This window comes from Erpetoichthys calabaricus, chromosome 15 (assembly GCF_900747795.2).
Source record: "Erpetoichthys calabaricus chromosome 15, fErpCal1.3, whole genome shotgun sequence".
Lineage (NCBI taxonomy): Eukaryota > Metazoa > Chordata > Cladistia > Polypteriformes > Polypteridae > Erpetoichthys > Erpetoichthys calabaricus.
This window is the reverse complement of record NC_041408.2, coordinates 71,159,128-71,177,146: the sequence shown is the minus strand read 5'-3', so window position 1 is coordinate 71,177,146 and position 18,019 is coordinate 71,159,128. Positions and strand designations below refer to the sequence as shown.

The 18,019-nt window shown below is 37.3% G+C and overlaps 1 protein-coding gene across 3 annotated transcripts in view; it reads left to right on the top strand.

The window, feature by feature from the left end:
• ryr2a (ryanodine receptor 2a (cardiac)) overlaps window positions 1-18,019 on the top strand; it is a 657,734-nt gene that overhangs the window by 304,181 nt on the left and 335,534 nt on the right. For all 3 annotated transcript variants that reach the window (XM_051919561.1, XM_051919560.1, XM_051919559.1), the window contains exons 5-6: window positions 2,183-2,261; window positions 6,158-6,270. In XM_051919561.1, coding sequence (XP_051775521.1) covers window positions 2,183-2,261; window positions 6,158-6,270 — 192 coding nt within the window. The remainder of the gene's footprint in view (window positions 1-2,182; window positions 2,262-6,157; window positions 6,271-18,019) is intronic.

The following is an 18,019-nucleotide window of genomic DNA, read 5'->3' as shown; positions in this document are numbered from 1 at the left end:
GAAATGAAGGGGATGAATACTTATGTGGTTTGTAATTAATTTTGATCAACTTGAACAGATCAGTTTTCAGTTTGACATTAGTCTTTTTCTGTTAATCAGTATCAAAAAGCCACTTTAAATCAATGTCTATCAATGCTGATTCAATGTTGTATGGTAATAAAATGTGAAATCTTCCAAGGGGATGACTTTTTGTAGGAACTGCAGATATTATTTGGTATCTGCACCCATAGAGGCCTGTACATTGACAATATGTTTGCATTCTTTGGACGTTTACATTACATATACAGTCTTCTAGTCACACACTTCTGCTACTATGTGGAAATTTTAAACTTTGTTTGAACGAGATCCTGACTTTACTAACCTTCCATCAATAGCAAGGATTAAAAGTTGCACTGTAGTGACTATGATGATACAGGCAGCATGTCCAGGTTCTACCAACTTACCTCAAAGAGTGCACCACTATGTGATCAGAGGCTAGGTGCGTAATGAGACCTTTTGATCAGAATTTGAAATAATGAATGTAAATTAGTCATAGACATTCTATACACTCAATCTGTGCATACCTTGTAGTACTTCAGTTAAAATTGTACATTGCACACACTATACTATGTCAACTAAGATTAATATCTAGGACGAGACCGGAATTGTAAACTGCATCATTAAGTGCCTGCCTTGCTAGGACATATGTTTTGGGAATACCTTGTATTCAAATCATATTGGGAAAACGATCTATGTTTATTTGTCAAGTAGTTTTGAATTTATGAATTACTCAGATCTTCTAAAAGCATTATTCAGGGTAACACCTGATAGTGTAATCAATAATTAAAATGTGTTGTGACTTCTTAAACCACACTTCTCACTCTTCATCTTATTTTACCTTGCTCAGTTGGAAGTATCCTATTTTACTTTAAATAAGAAAAATATCTCATTTTCTCTATCATGAATGGTCCAGATATTTTTCAGAACATGCTGGCAAATATTTGATTTGATTATTTTTGATAGAGAACATACTGTAAGTATAATGGATGTAGTATTAATCAATTTCTTGTTTGCTCCGTGTATCATTCATTGTAATGCGATTTATACAATTAAATAAATAAACATGAAAATCACCTTTATAAACAGTTGCAATTTGAATACAAGTTGCTTTGGATAAAGGCATCAACCAAATATAAAGTAAAAAGATAAAATAATAACTTAATTTCCCATGCAGATTCCACCTAGGGAGCACCATGACATGAACCCTAGTGCTCTTGTTCACTGAGTCACTATGCCACAAGATAAAACGGGTCTAATAAATTGATGGTGCTGTGCCAAAGACTGAGCAGCATATTTTCTGGTACTAGCAAAGCAAAGATATTTTTTTTTTCCTTTGGAGAAATACAGGCTGAAGTGAAAGCTACATTTAACTCGATGGTACTTTTTTTTGATAAACTATGAGAAAATTATTTAAATTTTACATAATTTAGTAGGACAATAAAAACCACAGCTTTCTTAAAAATGTATAACTGATTCTAGATTTAAGTGTCAAATTCAAATGTAATTTTAGTACAAATTATTTTTCAGCATATATTTAAAGATGTGTCCTTTTTGTATCATTGAATTATTCTGGATTTCTCAAGTTCCATACAGGCAACTTTATAATTGTATTTTATCTTCATTGCAGAAATATATGTTATTCCTTCCAGGCTGGCCATTATCTGTATTATGCATCTGATGGGAACAAATCCATCCAAGCCTCTCTGTTTCTCTATTATTAACTGGATGTGTTAAACATACTTTTAGTGCTTTTTATGAAAATTTGGCATTTATTAATTTATTTGATTGTGATAATGTATATGAGTGCTTTCTTATTAAACTGTAGTTAGGAAAAATAGTGTGGAGCCACTTGGTTACCCTGGCTATATAGATGAATACCTTAATTTTAGGAAACCCACATAATGTACTGTAAATCCATAATTTAAACACAATGCATGTAATTGTTTTGTTTCAGTTGTAGGACATTGATTCATCATGCCAGTTCTGTAAAATTGACTTGGCGTATGCTGTGTTTATGCTCTGAAAGTGTATTTTCTATAACCAGAATAATAAAGTAATACATATGCACATACAAAAAAGGTTAAATCTTGAGCTCAGGCATAAGTATTTACCATTAGAATTTAACTGTTACCTTTGCTTTCAGTATCTTTGTTGTTTGTCCACCTCACGCTCTTCAACTGACAAACTGGCTTTCGATGTAGGACTACAAGAAGATACAACAGGTATGTTCTATCGTGTCTGTGCCATGACACACACTTGATTGGTTCTTAGCAACTCCATTATTGTCTTACATGAAGATGTGTTATTATATTCGTACTTTGGGAGTTTTTTAGGCGTGCACATTTTTCATTTTCTTGTCGTCCTTGCATTTATTTTTCACATTAAATATGTGACAGGTGGCTAGTGAGACTGAGCATTATGTCTGATGGTGGTTTTTAAACCAAACAAAGAAACAGAGCCTTTATCAGTAGTAACAAATAGGAACTGTGACAAATTCAAGGTTTTATTGTTTGTTTGTGTGTGGACTTAAAATACATGCTGCAACTCCTAAACACATTGATTGATTAGCAAATTAAAGACATGCTTTTGATCAACAGATCACAGTATATATTAGGACTTTTTAATGTAAAAATAGCATTTTGTTTACTGACTGTTATGATACCAGTTCTTTATTCTTAATTAAAGGATTTTTTATATAAGTATTTCTGATTTTTTCATAGTTTTGAAATCATGATGAATCAGAAAATATTGTTTCTTCTGAGTAAAGTCATTCTCACAGTGTTGAGTTTGGTTTATCATTTTCCCATGACAGCATTTTGTTTGATGGCACTGCCAGCACGTGGAGTCGTGCTACTAAAGACGTGTCCCTGGAAGTTGAACCAATCATACCAGCAATATGACAGATTTATAAACCTGCATTGCCCTTCCTTCCTTGATTTTCTGAGATTGTGGATATTTATAAATATGCGTGCACTCTTGCTTTATCGTGTTTTCTTTTGCCATTTAGATACTTGTCTTCCCTTTGACTTCAATTCTTGGCATTCCCCTTAACTTGTCAGTAGGTTTTTGACTGCTGATTTTGAGCTTTGCTTTGGGTTAGGGCAGGGAAGAACAAAGTTCCCATAAGCTCCGATCACACTGCTACAATGTTGAGCTAGGTGTTTTCAGTCTTATGGGTGCTTTGAATGCACTGGCCATCAATACTAATTTGGTCTGGGCTGACACCTCAACCTTTCCTTGTTTTTATTATGACTAAATCTGGTAAGTTTGGTTGTAGGGCCCTCATCCAAGCATGCTCCATCTTATATCTACTGACTGTGTTTCCTGGTTTGATTTTCTTAGTATATTTAACTATAGCAAAAGACCGGCTTACACTGGGTTGTGGCTCCAAAGGCTGTCCTGCCTGACTTGGTTAGGGTTAAGGTTATGGTTCTCCACTCAAATATCTTGCCTGCACCTTTTCTGAAAGGAGTCAGAACATTAACAAAAACAGTTTTGTTACACAACAGTACCTAAAAGATTTTCTTTTTTTTTCACCTGCACCATGTGAAGTTCTATTTTAGTCAAAAATATTGCATACATTTTAAAAGCTAACAGGGTTTTGTTATTTTTTTAACTGGATCAACTGACAGTATTTCATATCAACATAGATAGAACTCATTATGGCACAGAAGGTGAAAAAACAATACATACATTATTGTCAGCAGCCATACCACCTACGTTTCAGAACAGGTCATCAACCTGAAGCTGAGCATGTTTGGGCCTGGCCATTACTTTGATGGGAGACCATCTAGGAAAAGCTAGGGTTGCTGCTGGAAGAGGTATTGGTGAGGCCAGCAGGGAGCACTTGGTCTGTGTGTGGATCCCAATGCCCCAGTGCAGTGACCAGGTGGGTGCTGCACATTGGTGGTGGTTGAAGTGATTCCCCTCTGTCTATGTAAAGTGCTTTGAGTAGTGAGAAAAGCGCCATATAAATGTAATTCGTTTTTTTTTATTATTATTAGTATTGATAGGCACAGACTGCAGTATTTTAAGCACCAGTCCACTATTGCAACCTTTAATCTGAAGCAGTAAACTACTGTATATTTTCATTTTTATCATTATAAATAATTAAATTACTTCATCTGGCACCTTTAAGGATCTTGATATTATTGCACATAAACTTCTCAATGTGCAAACGCTGATGCACTTTATTATCTCTCTCATTTAGTGTAATCAGTACATTCAGGACATCACTAAAGGCTACAGAGCATAGATAGTAAATTTTCTATGCCTTCTGTAAAACCTACTAACAAATACTGATTGAGACGTATTAGTATAGAGAAGCTTGGCTTGGTCACTTGTCTTTGTGCAGTTAATATTTTCTCCCTGTATTATTCATTTATGTTTTTCTGAGTACTCCAGTTTACTTCCTAATCCTAATGGTGTGTGTATGTGTGTGTGTGTTAGGTTGATTGGAGACTGTTAATTGACCTGATATAAGTGAGAGCAGGAGTGTGAATGATTATTCAGTTTGATGGACTGGCATCCCAATCTGGGTATCCTAGATTTGTTAGAGTATAGGCTCAGATTTCCTTCTAATATCTAATAAAAACAGTAAGTTTAGAAAATGGATGAATTTCTTTGTGTTTTTTACCTTCAGGTACTTTTTAAAATCTATTTACTGACTGTCAGGTTAATTGCCAAGGATAGGTAAATTGGTAAGACTGGCTGCTTGTATAAGGCTTATTTGATAGGAGAGTAGATGGTCACATTATAATATGTTTTATATATATAATATTAACTCCGTATATACTCGCAAGTTTAAGGGGCTTGATTTTGCACTATAATTTCTGGTGTTTTATAATGTCAGTCATATAAGTCGAATGCAGAAAACTCACACTATTAGTCCAGGAGATTACGATATGCTAACGCCCACCTGAGAGAGTAACCACGGAGCACTCTCTATTGTGCCTACGTGACCACACGGTAATACTCGAACACACTACTTCTCCGCTGCGAAGCGCGGGTATTTTGCTAGTATATATATATATATATATATATATAGAGAGAGAGAGAGAGGGGAAATTCACATACTCCAGCATCAGCATACTGATAAAAAATATATATATATATATATATATATATATATATATATATATATATATATATATATATATTAAATTAAACAGTGATAAAAATGCAGGTATAACAAACAATACCTTTGTATAATATTAACGTTTACCTCCCCGGGTGAAATTGAAGAGTTGCATAGTGTGGGGTAGGAATGATCTTCTCAGTCTGTCAGTGGAGCAGGACATTGATAGCAGTCTGTCGCTGAAGCTGCTCCTCTGTTTGGAGATGATACTGCTCAGTGGATGCATTGGATTCTCTGTGATTGACAGGAGCCTGCTCAGTGCCCGTCGCTCTGCCACAGATATCAAACTGTCCAGCTCTGTGCCTGCAATAGAGCCTGCCTTCCTCACCAGTTTGTCCAGGCGTGAGGTGTCCCTCTTCTTTATGCTGCCTCCCCAGCACACCACCGCGTAGAAGAGGGCGCTCACCACAACCGCCTGATAGAACATCTGTAGCATCTTTTTGCAGATGTTGAAGGACACCAGCCTTCTAAGGAAGTATAGTCGGCTCTATCCTCTCTTGCACAGAGCATCAGTATTGGCAGTCCAGTCCAATTTATCATCCAGCTGCACTCCCAGGTATTTATAGGTCTGCACGCTCTGCACACAGTCACCTCTGATGACCACGGGGTCCATGAGGGGCCTGGTCCTCCTAAAATCCACCACCAGTTCCTTGGTTTTGCTGGTGTTCAGTTGTAGGATGTTTGAGTCGCACCATTTAACAAAGTCCTTGATTAGGTTCCTATACTCCTCCTCCTGCCCACTCCTGATGCAGCCCACAATAGCAGGTACTTTATATATATATATATATATATATATATATATATATGTGAACACAGTATTAAATTTATTAATATACCAATTGAAAGATACTTCTTATGTTTGACTATTAATTAAATGATGCATGAATTTTAAACTATTTTACATTGTTTTAATCTGCCTTACTTGCAGTATGCTCTGCTTGTTTGTTTCTATAGCTGACAAATGTATTTTCTTCTTCATAGGTGAGGCCTGCTGGTGGACTATTCACCCAGCCTCCAAGCAAAGGTCAGAAGGTGAAAAAGTACGAGTGGGAGATGACCTTATCCTAGTCAGTGTCTCCTCAGAAAGATATCTGGTGAGTTACCTGTACAGTCTCCATCTATGGTTTAAACCACAGTTTGTGTTATTATTTCATACATAATGTATGAATGCATAAATAGACTGATACAGACATAGTACTAATGACGATTTAATAAAAGACAAAAATCAAGTCATTTTTATGGTAATGCTAAGAATATTAATAAAAAATTGCTTTCCCCCAGAAAATGAGCTAAAATGTTATAATGTGTAATAGAGACTTGTAAATACATAAACATCAACATATTCACAGTAGGAAGAGTATGTACAGTGTTCATTGTTGTACTCATCTAGATTTATTACATTAACTTCGTGCAATATGTTTTGAAATCATCATGAATGCACATAGGCACTATCCAAGCAGATGTTAAAAGATTTTTTTGTAATATTTTTTCCACTACTTGCACATGACAGGGTAGAAAATCAGTGTCTGACCTGCATAATCAACACTGCAATTTAGTTATTGTAGCCTACCACAGTGCAAGGCATTGAGAATTTTTGCACATTTTCCCTGACTCGATGCTGCATTGACTGAAATTACCTTCCTACTTGGTCCTAATAGGTCCCTCTTTTCCATTGTAAAATATCGAGTTCCAGATGCACCCAAACCTGGCTTTGTACGGCATGTATAACTTGATACTGAATCGTACCCGTTTACATTCAATGTACTGTATCCACGCCAGCCATCCCTTGTAACCCACGAAACTTTCATCAATACTTATGTCAAGAAGTAAGGAGCAAACATGTCATTTTAATATCAGTTGTAGTGATTCAAGAAAGTGTTGACATTTATGATCAAATACAGCATGTCCAATTAAAGGGGCACCACAGAGACAGCCTCCATGCAAAAAGAATGCTACACTGACTCTGCAAATGCAATTCTGAAAGATTCTATATGGCCCATACTGTATGTATGTTGCATGTCCCAGACGGAAAGTAGGTGGGGAAACAGTATAAATGTTTCATGATCACCTTAATGTGAATTTCCCCTTGGGATTAATAAAGTATCTATCTATCTATCTATCTATCTATCTATCTATCTATCTATCTATCTATCTATCTATCTATCTATCTATCTATCTATCTATCTATCTATCTATCTATCTATCTATCTATCTATCTATCTATCTAAATACATAATTTGCCAGTCTCCTCACTCACTCACATCCATCCGAAGCTGAATGCGCAGTTGCCTTCTGCGCATGTCGCTTTCTGCGCATGTCCGAAGTCGAATGCGCAGTCGCCTTCTGTGCAGTTGCCCGAAAAACCTTACGAGACCGACATTGCGGCAGGCAGCGGATTTACAGCCGCGAAAATTCAAAGAGAAAGGCAACTTCGATTAAAGCTCTAGAGGCCTGAATGGCGAACAGCTCGAGGCCTAATTACGCATTCATTCAATACACCTATATCAGGTTTGTGGTGCTTATACTTATTACTATTCCACTCGTGCCCGTTTCATCTTACGTTGTCGAAATGGGCTCTTTGTCTAGTCTATCTAATAAGCTTCCACAGGGATTGAGTGTAAAAAAATCTCAAACCCTAGTAAAAGTTCTTTTTTTTTCATAAAATAGGTGAACTATAAAAAAACAGAAATAACATGTAATAAATGTCTAACATAAGTTATGAGTACATTGGTAAATTAAGTATTAAATAAAAAAACAAACTAAATTGAAGTCCAAAATATTATAAAACAATATGATAAGGGAAAAAAATGTAGAATTTAAATAATTACATATTCAAACCAACTTAATATTCCAAAGGCAGCAATAATATTACAATTAAAGAAATCTTTACGTGAGCCAAGGGCAAAACACTTGATAAACCATAAGAAGCAGTGATAAGACCTAATGCATGATAGTGATGATGAGTTAGTACCAACCCGACTAAGTTTAGCAGTTATGTAAAATATTTGATAAAGGTGTCAGTTTCCACATCGCTGTGAACATATAAATCACCCATTAAAAATGATGAGAATTTATAGCTAAGTCAGGTAAAAAAAACTAGCAAATCTGGTCACAAAAAACATGAACATGGCCTCGATTTCCTTTTTAAATATCTAACATAATTGCCTCAAAGCATATTAATTGAATCTAAAAAGAAAAGAAAAGGCAATCAAAAGAACAGAGCCTAAACTCAGAAAGGGGCACAGGGCAGCGCCTGAGCATTACCCTGCTGGTGTATTTAGTTGTCGAAGCAAAGAAACAAGCAATGACTGAAGGTATGTGTTAGCCTTGCTATCAACAGATGAGCTGGAGAGGAAACAGAAGACAAGCATTGAATCAAAACAAAAAATCAGTCCGATCTTTTGTTATAGCCAAACATCTAATAGGAGAAGCAAAGTAAAAAAACAGAAAGCAAAAGTAAAGGACTTGGAAGACTAAACAGCAATACTAATCGATGCATAAAGGTTGTTTTTCTTTGAGTATCCAAAAACTTGAAGAGAGACACATCCAATGACGTCAACAATGTATCTTCTGGGGCCTTATAACCAAAGTGACAACCATCGTGTCATGTAGGAATGGGGAATAGATTTAACTTGGTTAATCAATTATTTGTCTTGCCTTCATCAATTCCAGTAATTAATTAAATAATTTGATAATGCTCCTCTTTGGTTAATTAATTATCTGTGTTGCCCTTGGCAATGCCAGTAGTTAATTAAATAATTTAGTAACACTTCTTCTTTATTTACTGTTCCTTTCTCTGTTGTATGAGGCGGCCTCTAGTTATTAGTTGCATATCAAGGTAACTGAAGCACACTCGTTTTTAAGAAATGGAATAATACAATTTATTGATCAACACAAGAATTATCGAAATATGCTATCTGTATATATACATACATATATGCTACACACGCCACTGAACCCGACACAGACAGATGCAGGAGGCAAAAACACAAATGCTTTTTATTTTTCTTCACCTCATGGGAAATGCCTTTTCCGTTTCCCACAGGCACAACACAGTCCCACTAAGCAAAAACACAACACTTTTTTTTCTTCCTCTCTCTCTCTTTTCTTATTCTCCTCCGCTCCTCCTCGGCGAGCTTTGTCTCCCTCCTCCTGACTCTGGCTCTCTGAGTAGTGTCGACTGGGCCCCTTTTATAATGCCCCCAGAAGTGCTCCAAGTGCTTGATGGTGTATTTTTAGCAGCACTTTCGGGTGAGGCAAAAGAACCTCCCATAAGAGCTCAGTGGTTGCTGCAGCACCTCCTGGCGGCAGCCACGAATTCCAACAAGGCTGCACCAAACTCCAACTCCCATAGAGCCCTGCAGGAGTCCTAGCCACCACTGCAACCCAGGGGGGCTGCCATCTAGCGCTCCGGGGAAGGTAACACTCTGGCCATGCTTGCTCCCCCAGTCCTCCCAGCACGGAGGCGTCCCGGCTTTACAAGGACCCCTGTTGTCCGCCGCAATTTATACAGTATATATACAGGCCACAGACAAACCACACAGACAAATATATAACATAGAAGAGGCTTGGTTTAACTTGTTATTAAGAATTCTAATTCACCTTGCACAAGTAAATAGTTTACAATATCAAGTCTTTACAGTTGATGCCTGATGTCATATGCAGTTGTTTGCTGTTGTTGCTCAGTGTTCAAGTGGAGGATTCTTGTTGCAATGTTGTCTTTTATTTATCATGTGCAGTGATTTCCTCAGTTAGGTCCTTTGCTGTATCGTCTGCATCTTCATAATGTAAAGTACATACTCTTTCCGGCATAAGAGTTTACATGTTGAAGTTTCCTTCTTGAAGTAATGGCTGCTTCAATTGGCATACTAGATCTCAGCTTTCCGGTCCACTAAAAGAAGAGATTGTCAGCTTTCAACTCCCAAGGGAGAGAGCGGTTCATCAGCATTTTAGAGCTATTTTTTCAGAGGGTGTAAGAGAGTATGAGATCAGAGTGGAGCTCCCTCAGAATTGCTTTAGAATTCCCTCCTGAGTTTGAGTGCAGCTAGTTTTTGAAGAAATAAATAATCTGTCGTAATTGTATTCAAGTCAGTTCCAGTTACAAAATCAGTGTCTTCTCATTAGTGTGTTATTTTGTCCATCAGAGTTGTCATTCGCTGAATTATATAGCTTTTTGTTCTTTGGTGTCTATTTCGCAAACTGAACAGAGTTTGCAGAGGGGCTTTTCCAAAGATGTCAGTTCTACTCTGATTTACACCTTCATTATTAGATGAAGTAACGGCTGGTTCTGATACGAAGAGTTCAGTCCCTTACTTTGGAATGTAAGTGGGGTTTGGTGCAGCTGGCTGTCTTCATCCCAGATAATCTATTGTCTTAACAGGCCTTTGGGCAAAGCTCACTTTGTCCTACAGTCATGATGACACAAAATGGTGGCACCCAGGGAAAAACAAAACGATGATGAGAAAAATACAAAATATTTTCTATCCATCCATCCATCCATTTTCCAACGTAACTGAAAAATATTTATAATAAAAATAAATGGTAAAATCAGATTTGGTGCCTCTAAAAACTAGTAATACACATTAACCATCAATAAAAAGGACTTAAACTAGTTGTTACAGTGAGAGACAGGGAAAGAGTAAAGCAAGCATCCTGAAAGGAAGCTTGTAAAGACTCCTTAAGACACCTGGGCATGTAGCCAAGATAAGCTACTCATAGAGATGCCTGGCACGCTTCTGGATGAGATAGGGAGAGAAATAGTAAGAGTGAGGCCATGGAGGGAATACCAAAAAATTGTGAACAGCTCTTGGCCACTAGAGGGCACATGGTTCCCAAAAGGAACATTTGCGCTAGTACAGTGTCCATTTTAGGACATCCTCCTCCCTCCGAAAAAACTCCATCCTTCCTACTACCTTCGACAAAATATTCCTCCTCCCTGCGAGGAATCCCCAGTCACCCCTCCTCCCTCCTCTCTCCTCCCTCCTCCGTCCGCTCTCAGTTCTCCGCTGTCCGTTTTCCGCCATCCACCCTCCTATCTCCGTCATCCGCCTTCAGCTCTCCATCAAACCCCACACTCCCCCCGCCCCCTCATCGACATTTTCGTTAATGAAGTGACGTAATACTTCAGCTCCACCTTCTTCACAAGTTCATTCACCAAATTATTTGTCAATTATATTTCACAGTAAGAATTTACAGCACGACTCAAACGTGGGAACGAAAGTAAATGACGTTAATTGTTGAGTGTCTTTTAATATTGTGTAAGCATACATATTAACACATGTGCAATTAAACGTGTGCATTTACGGTGTGATTTTTCAGGCTTAAAAGCTCGCCTTTTATTAAAAAGGTAAATGCAAATTTTTTTCATTCTGAAGGGCACAAACCACGCAAAAATGTCGGTACACCAGATAAATAAGCGCAACGTATTATCAGTTGTATTGTATGCTTACAATACATATAGAAATGTGTTAATCGTTAACTAATAGTATGGGATGGTGTTTTTCAACTCAGCTACAGATGCAGATGGAAACCAGAACTGCTTTGAAAAATACGAATGCCTTAGGACCGATCTGGAATAAGGTAGCACAGCGCCTTGATTTAAACGATTCCATGTCTTGGTGGGTTTGCGTTGCTTGTTGTCAATATCTTTACACCTGTTTTTAAGGCTTATTGACTGAAAGGGGCTTTCGTGAAAAAAGTTAGGGCTTTGCTACAGGATACACCCTCCACAAGTTAAGCAAGTAAAAATAAAATATATATTTCTGTTTTATTTAAACCTTTTAAGTTCGTATGCATAGCCCCATTTGGCTGTTTAATTTTTTTTTTCTTTCTTCAGTAATATTTAATCTCCTTAAAGAAAAAGAACATATCCATTTTACTTTTTTTGTATCTCTTTAGTAATATTTTATTGTAAAAGGATAACCAGTATTTAAACCTTTTATGTTACTTTATAAAGTTATGTTACACAATGTTGAAAGATTAATAAGAATGCTATATATTTTGGCAGCTGCTGCTTTAATTTTCAATGAAATGAAAAAAGTTCTCCAAGAGAAAACCTCAATGAAGAAGAAACAGTTTGCACTATCTAAAAAGGAGAAACCCTCATTTATAAAAGTTTGCTGCAGATGACTTAACTGAAAATAAATGAATAGTTCCTATGTGTATAATACATATTTATCTATTTTATTTATGCCTTTATTCCAGCAACTTGCAACATCTGAGGTACAATTTGTTACATTACTTTGTTTTTTTGCAGCACAGGCAGGTGAAGTGACTTCCTCAGGGTCACACAGTGGTGTCAGTACCAGGATTTGAACTGACAAGTTCCGGGTTTGCTGAAATATTACTGAAGAAAGAAAAAAAAAACGAAAATGGGCAAATGGGGCTATGCATACAAATGTCCATCCGTCCATTATCCAACCCGCTATATCCTAAATACAGGAGCCAATCCCTGCCAACACAAGGCAGGAAACAAACCACGGGCAAGGTGCCAGCTCACCGCAGGGCGCACACACCCACACACCAGGGACAATTTAGAATCGCCAATGCACCTAACCTGCATGTCTTTGGACTGTGGGAGGAAACCCAGACAGACACGGGGAGAACATTCAAACTCCACGCAGGGAAGCGAACCCGGGTCTCCTAACTGGCACCTTTCACTGCGCCACCATGCCGCTCCGCATACAAACTTAAAAGGTTTAAATAAAACAGAAATATATACCTTTATTTTTACTTCCTTAACTTGTGGAGGGTGTATCCTGTAGCAAAGCCCTAACTTTTTTCACGAAAGCCCCTTTCAGTCAATAAGCCTTAAAAAACAGGTGTAAAGATATTGACAACAAGCAACGCAAACCCACCAAGACATGGAATCGTTTAAATCAAGGCGCTGTGCTACCTTATTCCAGATCGGTCCTAAGGCGTTCGTATTTTTCAAAGCAGTTCTTGTTTCCATCTGCATCTGTAGCTGAGTTGAAAAACACCATCCCATACTATTAGTTAACGATTAACACATTTCTATATGTATTGTAAGCATACAATACAACTGATAATACGTTGCGCTTATTTATCTGGTGTACCGACATTTTTGCGTGGTTTGTGCCCTTCAGAATGAAAAAAGTTTGCATTTACCTTTTTAATAAAAGGCGAGCTTTTAAGCCTGAAATATCACACCGTAAATGCACACGTTTAATTGCACATGTGTTAATATGTATGCTTACACAATATTAAAAGACACTCAACAATTAACGTCATTTACTTTCGTTCCCACGTTTGAGTCGTGCTGTAAATTCTTACTGTGAAATATAATTGACAAATAATTTGGTGAATGAACTTGTGAAGAAGGTGGAGCTGAAGTATTACGTCACTTCATTAACGAAAATGTCGATGAGGGGGCAGAGGGAGTGTGGGGTTTGATGGAGAGCTGAAGGCGGATGACGGAGATAGGAGGGTGGATGGCGGAAAACGGACAGCGGAGAACTGAGAGCGGACGGAGGAGGGAGGAGGGGTGACTGGGGATTCCTCGCAGGGAGGAGGAATATTTTGTCGAAGGTAGTAGGAAGGATGGAGTTTTTTCGGAGGGAGGAGGATGTCCTAAAATGGACACTGTACGCTTGTCCTGTTGTTCACATAGTGCAGAAAGGTATGGTTCTGACTTGACGGCCATGGCTTTTTAAAGTGAACAGAAGGTTAAGAGCTACATGGACAGCATAAGCCACAAGAACAAATTCTTTGCTGGTCTTCCTGTAGCACAATGAAGGACATCCCTGACCCTGGAAGTTAATCCTGGGGTTTGGTGAGAAGTGACTTGTGAAGGGGGAGACTACTATAACTAACTGAACAACCAAAGGACGTCTAAAGACAGAGGTGTGAACAGAATCGGATAAGTATTCAACTGCCATGAGGTAAACACCAGATGGAATAGTTAAGAGTTCCCTCTCTAATCTTAAATATTGGTTCACCTTTGTATGCTGTTCATGCAGTGTGTATCATAGATCTATTTTAGTCCCTCCAATCCACTGATTTCTGTCTACAAAGTATCTACTTACCGTGGGTGGTGAGTCAAAGGACTGAATGACTGAAACACAGGACAGTTTTTCTTTTCTGCTCATCATTAAAATTGGTGACTTTTATCTAAAAGGCTCTTGAAGATGCTGAATAAGAATATTTAATTCAGACTACTGTAAAATAGATTTATACTTATTTTTTTAGAAATGAAAACTTCTACTGTCAGGTTCATTTGCATACAGAAATACTTTGAGTAATCAGGGTAGTTAATGAAGCAAGATAATGGGCATTTAGCCTGTGATTAATAGTTTATGAGAGAATCCAATTACAGTTCCTAAGGATTAATTTTCCCAAATATTTACAAAAGCCTTTGTATAAAGAATATGAACTTCATATCTGTAGGTTCTTGATCATTATAGTACAATGGTCCCACTAGCAAAGCTTAACAGTAAAATGGGGAAGTGAGGTTAATTAAATCAGAAAGGTGAAATATGTTTCAAATGTGGCTACCAATAATGCAGATACCTTAATGAGAGGGAAATGTATGCAGAGGGGGCAGCACGGTGGCGCAGTGGGTAGCGCTGCTGCCTCGCAGTTAGGAGACCCAGGTCCTCCCTGCATGGAGTTTGCATGTTCTCCCCTTGTCTGTGTGGGTTTCCTCCCACAGTCCAAAGACATGCAGGTTAGGTGCATTGGCGATCCTAAATTGTCCCTAGTGTGTGCTTGGTGTGTGTGTGTGTGTTTGTGTGTGCCCTGCGGTGGGTTGGCACTCTGCCCGGGATTGGTTCCTGCCTTGTGCCCTGTGTTGGCAGGGATTGGCTCCAGCAGACCCCTGTGACCCTGTGTTCGGATTCAGCGGGTTGGAAAATAGATGGATGGATGGGATGATGATGATACTAGTCTTGAAGCAGAATATATTAGTAAATAATACAGTATGTACAATGATATACGTATTTATATACTACAAAGTGATTTGTGTTTTTACTGAAAATTATTCAAGTTCAAGCACAAACTGTAGTGAAGGCTTTAAATAGAGTATTCAATCTAAGAGTTGGGCCTAGGGCTGAAACAAGGATTTCACCCAGGTCATGGATATGTGGTGCACTGCCCTCATATACATATTTGAAAGACTGTGTAAATGGTTTGGGTGTCTAGTGAGGATGTCTCCTGGATGCCTTCTATGAGAAGTTTTAAGCCTGGATGCATTGGCGAGGGCCAGACCTATAACGTGTTACAGGTATTGTGCCACTGAGATGGTGCAGGAGAACCTTTGAATTCCCCTGAAAGATAGTTGGAGACATTTGCTGTGATTAGGAACATTTGGTCTGGACAACCTGGCCTGTTGTCTCATTGACCCTATTTATGAAAAATGAATTGAAAATAGGATGAGAAAATAGGATGAGCAGTAGCTGCACAATTGATTGTTTCTAAAATGACACTTAGCAGCAGGCATCTTATTAAACCGATTCCATTAACAGCATCAATTAGCTTCAAGTTAATAAGAAACTGTTTGGAACATAAACTTGTCAACTATAATTAGTTCAAAACAAATTATGACTGACAACACAAGAAGGTCTTGCAAATGATCTGCTCTCGCTTGGACCTGTCATGCTGGCATAAACAGATTTATATTCCTTTGGAAGCTTTCATATAATAGATGCCTGAATTCAAGAGTCTATATAATTATTACTGTAGTATGTGTAATTTTATAAACTAAGTTCTTTTTGAAGAGTTATATCAAAGTCTGTTTAATTCCATGTATCTTATGATTATCTTCTCAGATAGTAAATCATTATTACTGCAAGCGCATCTCCACTGGTGCCTGTACATATGCCAAAAAATACATCAGGGATACACCTTATCTAGAAAATTAGTCTAGCAAAAAATAAACACCCAAGCACAACTTTAAAACACTTTGTGCCTTATGTGTACTGTTGATTTTTCTCCATTTAACGTCAGATTTTCCAACGCCATCCTGCGGGCTATTCCATAATCGGAGGCAGACCTCCCATATTCCTGTAGATCTTACCTGCTAATTCCTATCCTGCATTTTCTGTCAGTTCATTTCAAAGTTCAAGTGTTTTAATTTAAATGCAAGATATCTGCATTGGGGTTGTGGAACAAATGTGGAAAATCTCAAACACATACAAACTAAAGATAAACCTAGAATCTTTCACAAACACTACAAACAGGTGCAATTTCAGGGTAAGATTAAACACAAAGGGAAAAAATATCACCTTCTTCTGCAGCTCCAGAATTAGAAAGCTATAAGTACCTGTTTTGCTCAAGGTACAAAATATGGGGGGCTGAAAACCCCAATTAACAATTTGGACTCCGTGGAACCCTCAAAATCAAAGTTGTAGATAGATTAAAAAATACAGATTTGAAAAAATAAAGGTTATTATGTTATCAGTCACTCAGTGCTTATATTGGGTTTGTGAGAAAACATTCTCAAATAGAAACTTAGTAAACGTTTAGCTAAATATAGCTGCAGCACTGGTATGTCGCAGGGTGGCCCTGTAGCAGATATCTTTTTAAATTGTGACATTTTATTTCCACTAACTCTGCTATGGAATGAAGAAAAGAAAATAAATTTCTCATGTTTTAAATTTTGTGTTTTCTTCTAAAACCAAACAGATCAATGGAAATGTTCTAAACAAAGAAATTTCATCAAACGTTTCTTAAAGCTGGTATCAGCACTGATATTGTGAGTTAGCATCTTTAGCATCTTCTGCTGTCCTGCACTGAAGTGTGTATGTGTATTGAAAAGTGGCTGTTTTGACAAAGTACAACATAGTCTGGTTTACAGAATGTGTATCCAGGTACGTTGTGAGTCTTCTACTTAAATACACAGTACATATCCTAAGAGATATCATTTGTGTGTGGAATATACAGTTAACAATACCAGAGTAAGAGTTTAGTGGTCAGCTAGTGCTGGTGCACTGATGGAAAAATCATTGGACTGCTACATTTTTAAAACACTTCTCTTGTACACTAATCCCCCCTAAAAGAGATGTTTCAGGGTCAGAAAAGCACATTTAGCTACCTCTGTCAACACATGGTGTCACACAAATAGTCTCCATTCTATGTGAATGATGGCTTCATCTATAATGCCTAAAACAATGAGGCATAATTTAAAATATTCAGGCAATGTTCTAATTTTGTATATTCTAATTTAATCTGTAATAATATTCTAATTTCATATTCAGGCCATATTCTAATTTTGCTGCAACTGTAAAGAAAACTCCATTTAGTTTAATCCTGTTATTATTCTTTGATGGCTGGCTCCTGCATGCACCATGTGTCCATATTACAAATTTATAAAGCTGCGTCCACATACTGTGTCTACTTTTCACCAGCTGCATTTTTTTTTTAAATTAACTACATCTTAACTGCTAACTTACCCCTCATTGCTTTGTGATTTGCTTTAAAATTTTGCTCTTTTTTGTGTGCTAACTTCCTGAAATTGTAAAATTGGTAAAGTATTTCTTGAATGCTATTTCGAATGTTTGAATGTTAATAAAGGTTTTTAAATTAGTTTTTGACTAATTTTTCACTCGTACCAAGTGTAAAACTAAGGGGGACAGGACTTTTGCAGCTGCTGCGCCTCGCCTGTGGAACTCTTTACCTCATCATATAAAGGAGTCGTCTACAATTGAACTGTTCAAAACAAGATTAAAGACTCATTTCTATTCACTTGCATTCCATGACCTTCAGTAATACTGATGGTTTCCTCTTTGTGATTATATAACATTACTTCTATTTATTATGTATTTTATTTTATGTTCATATATTTTATTTCTATTTATGTTTTATGTTAATTTGTTTTGTTTTTCTTTT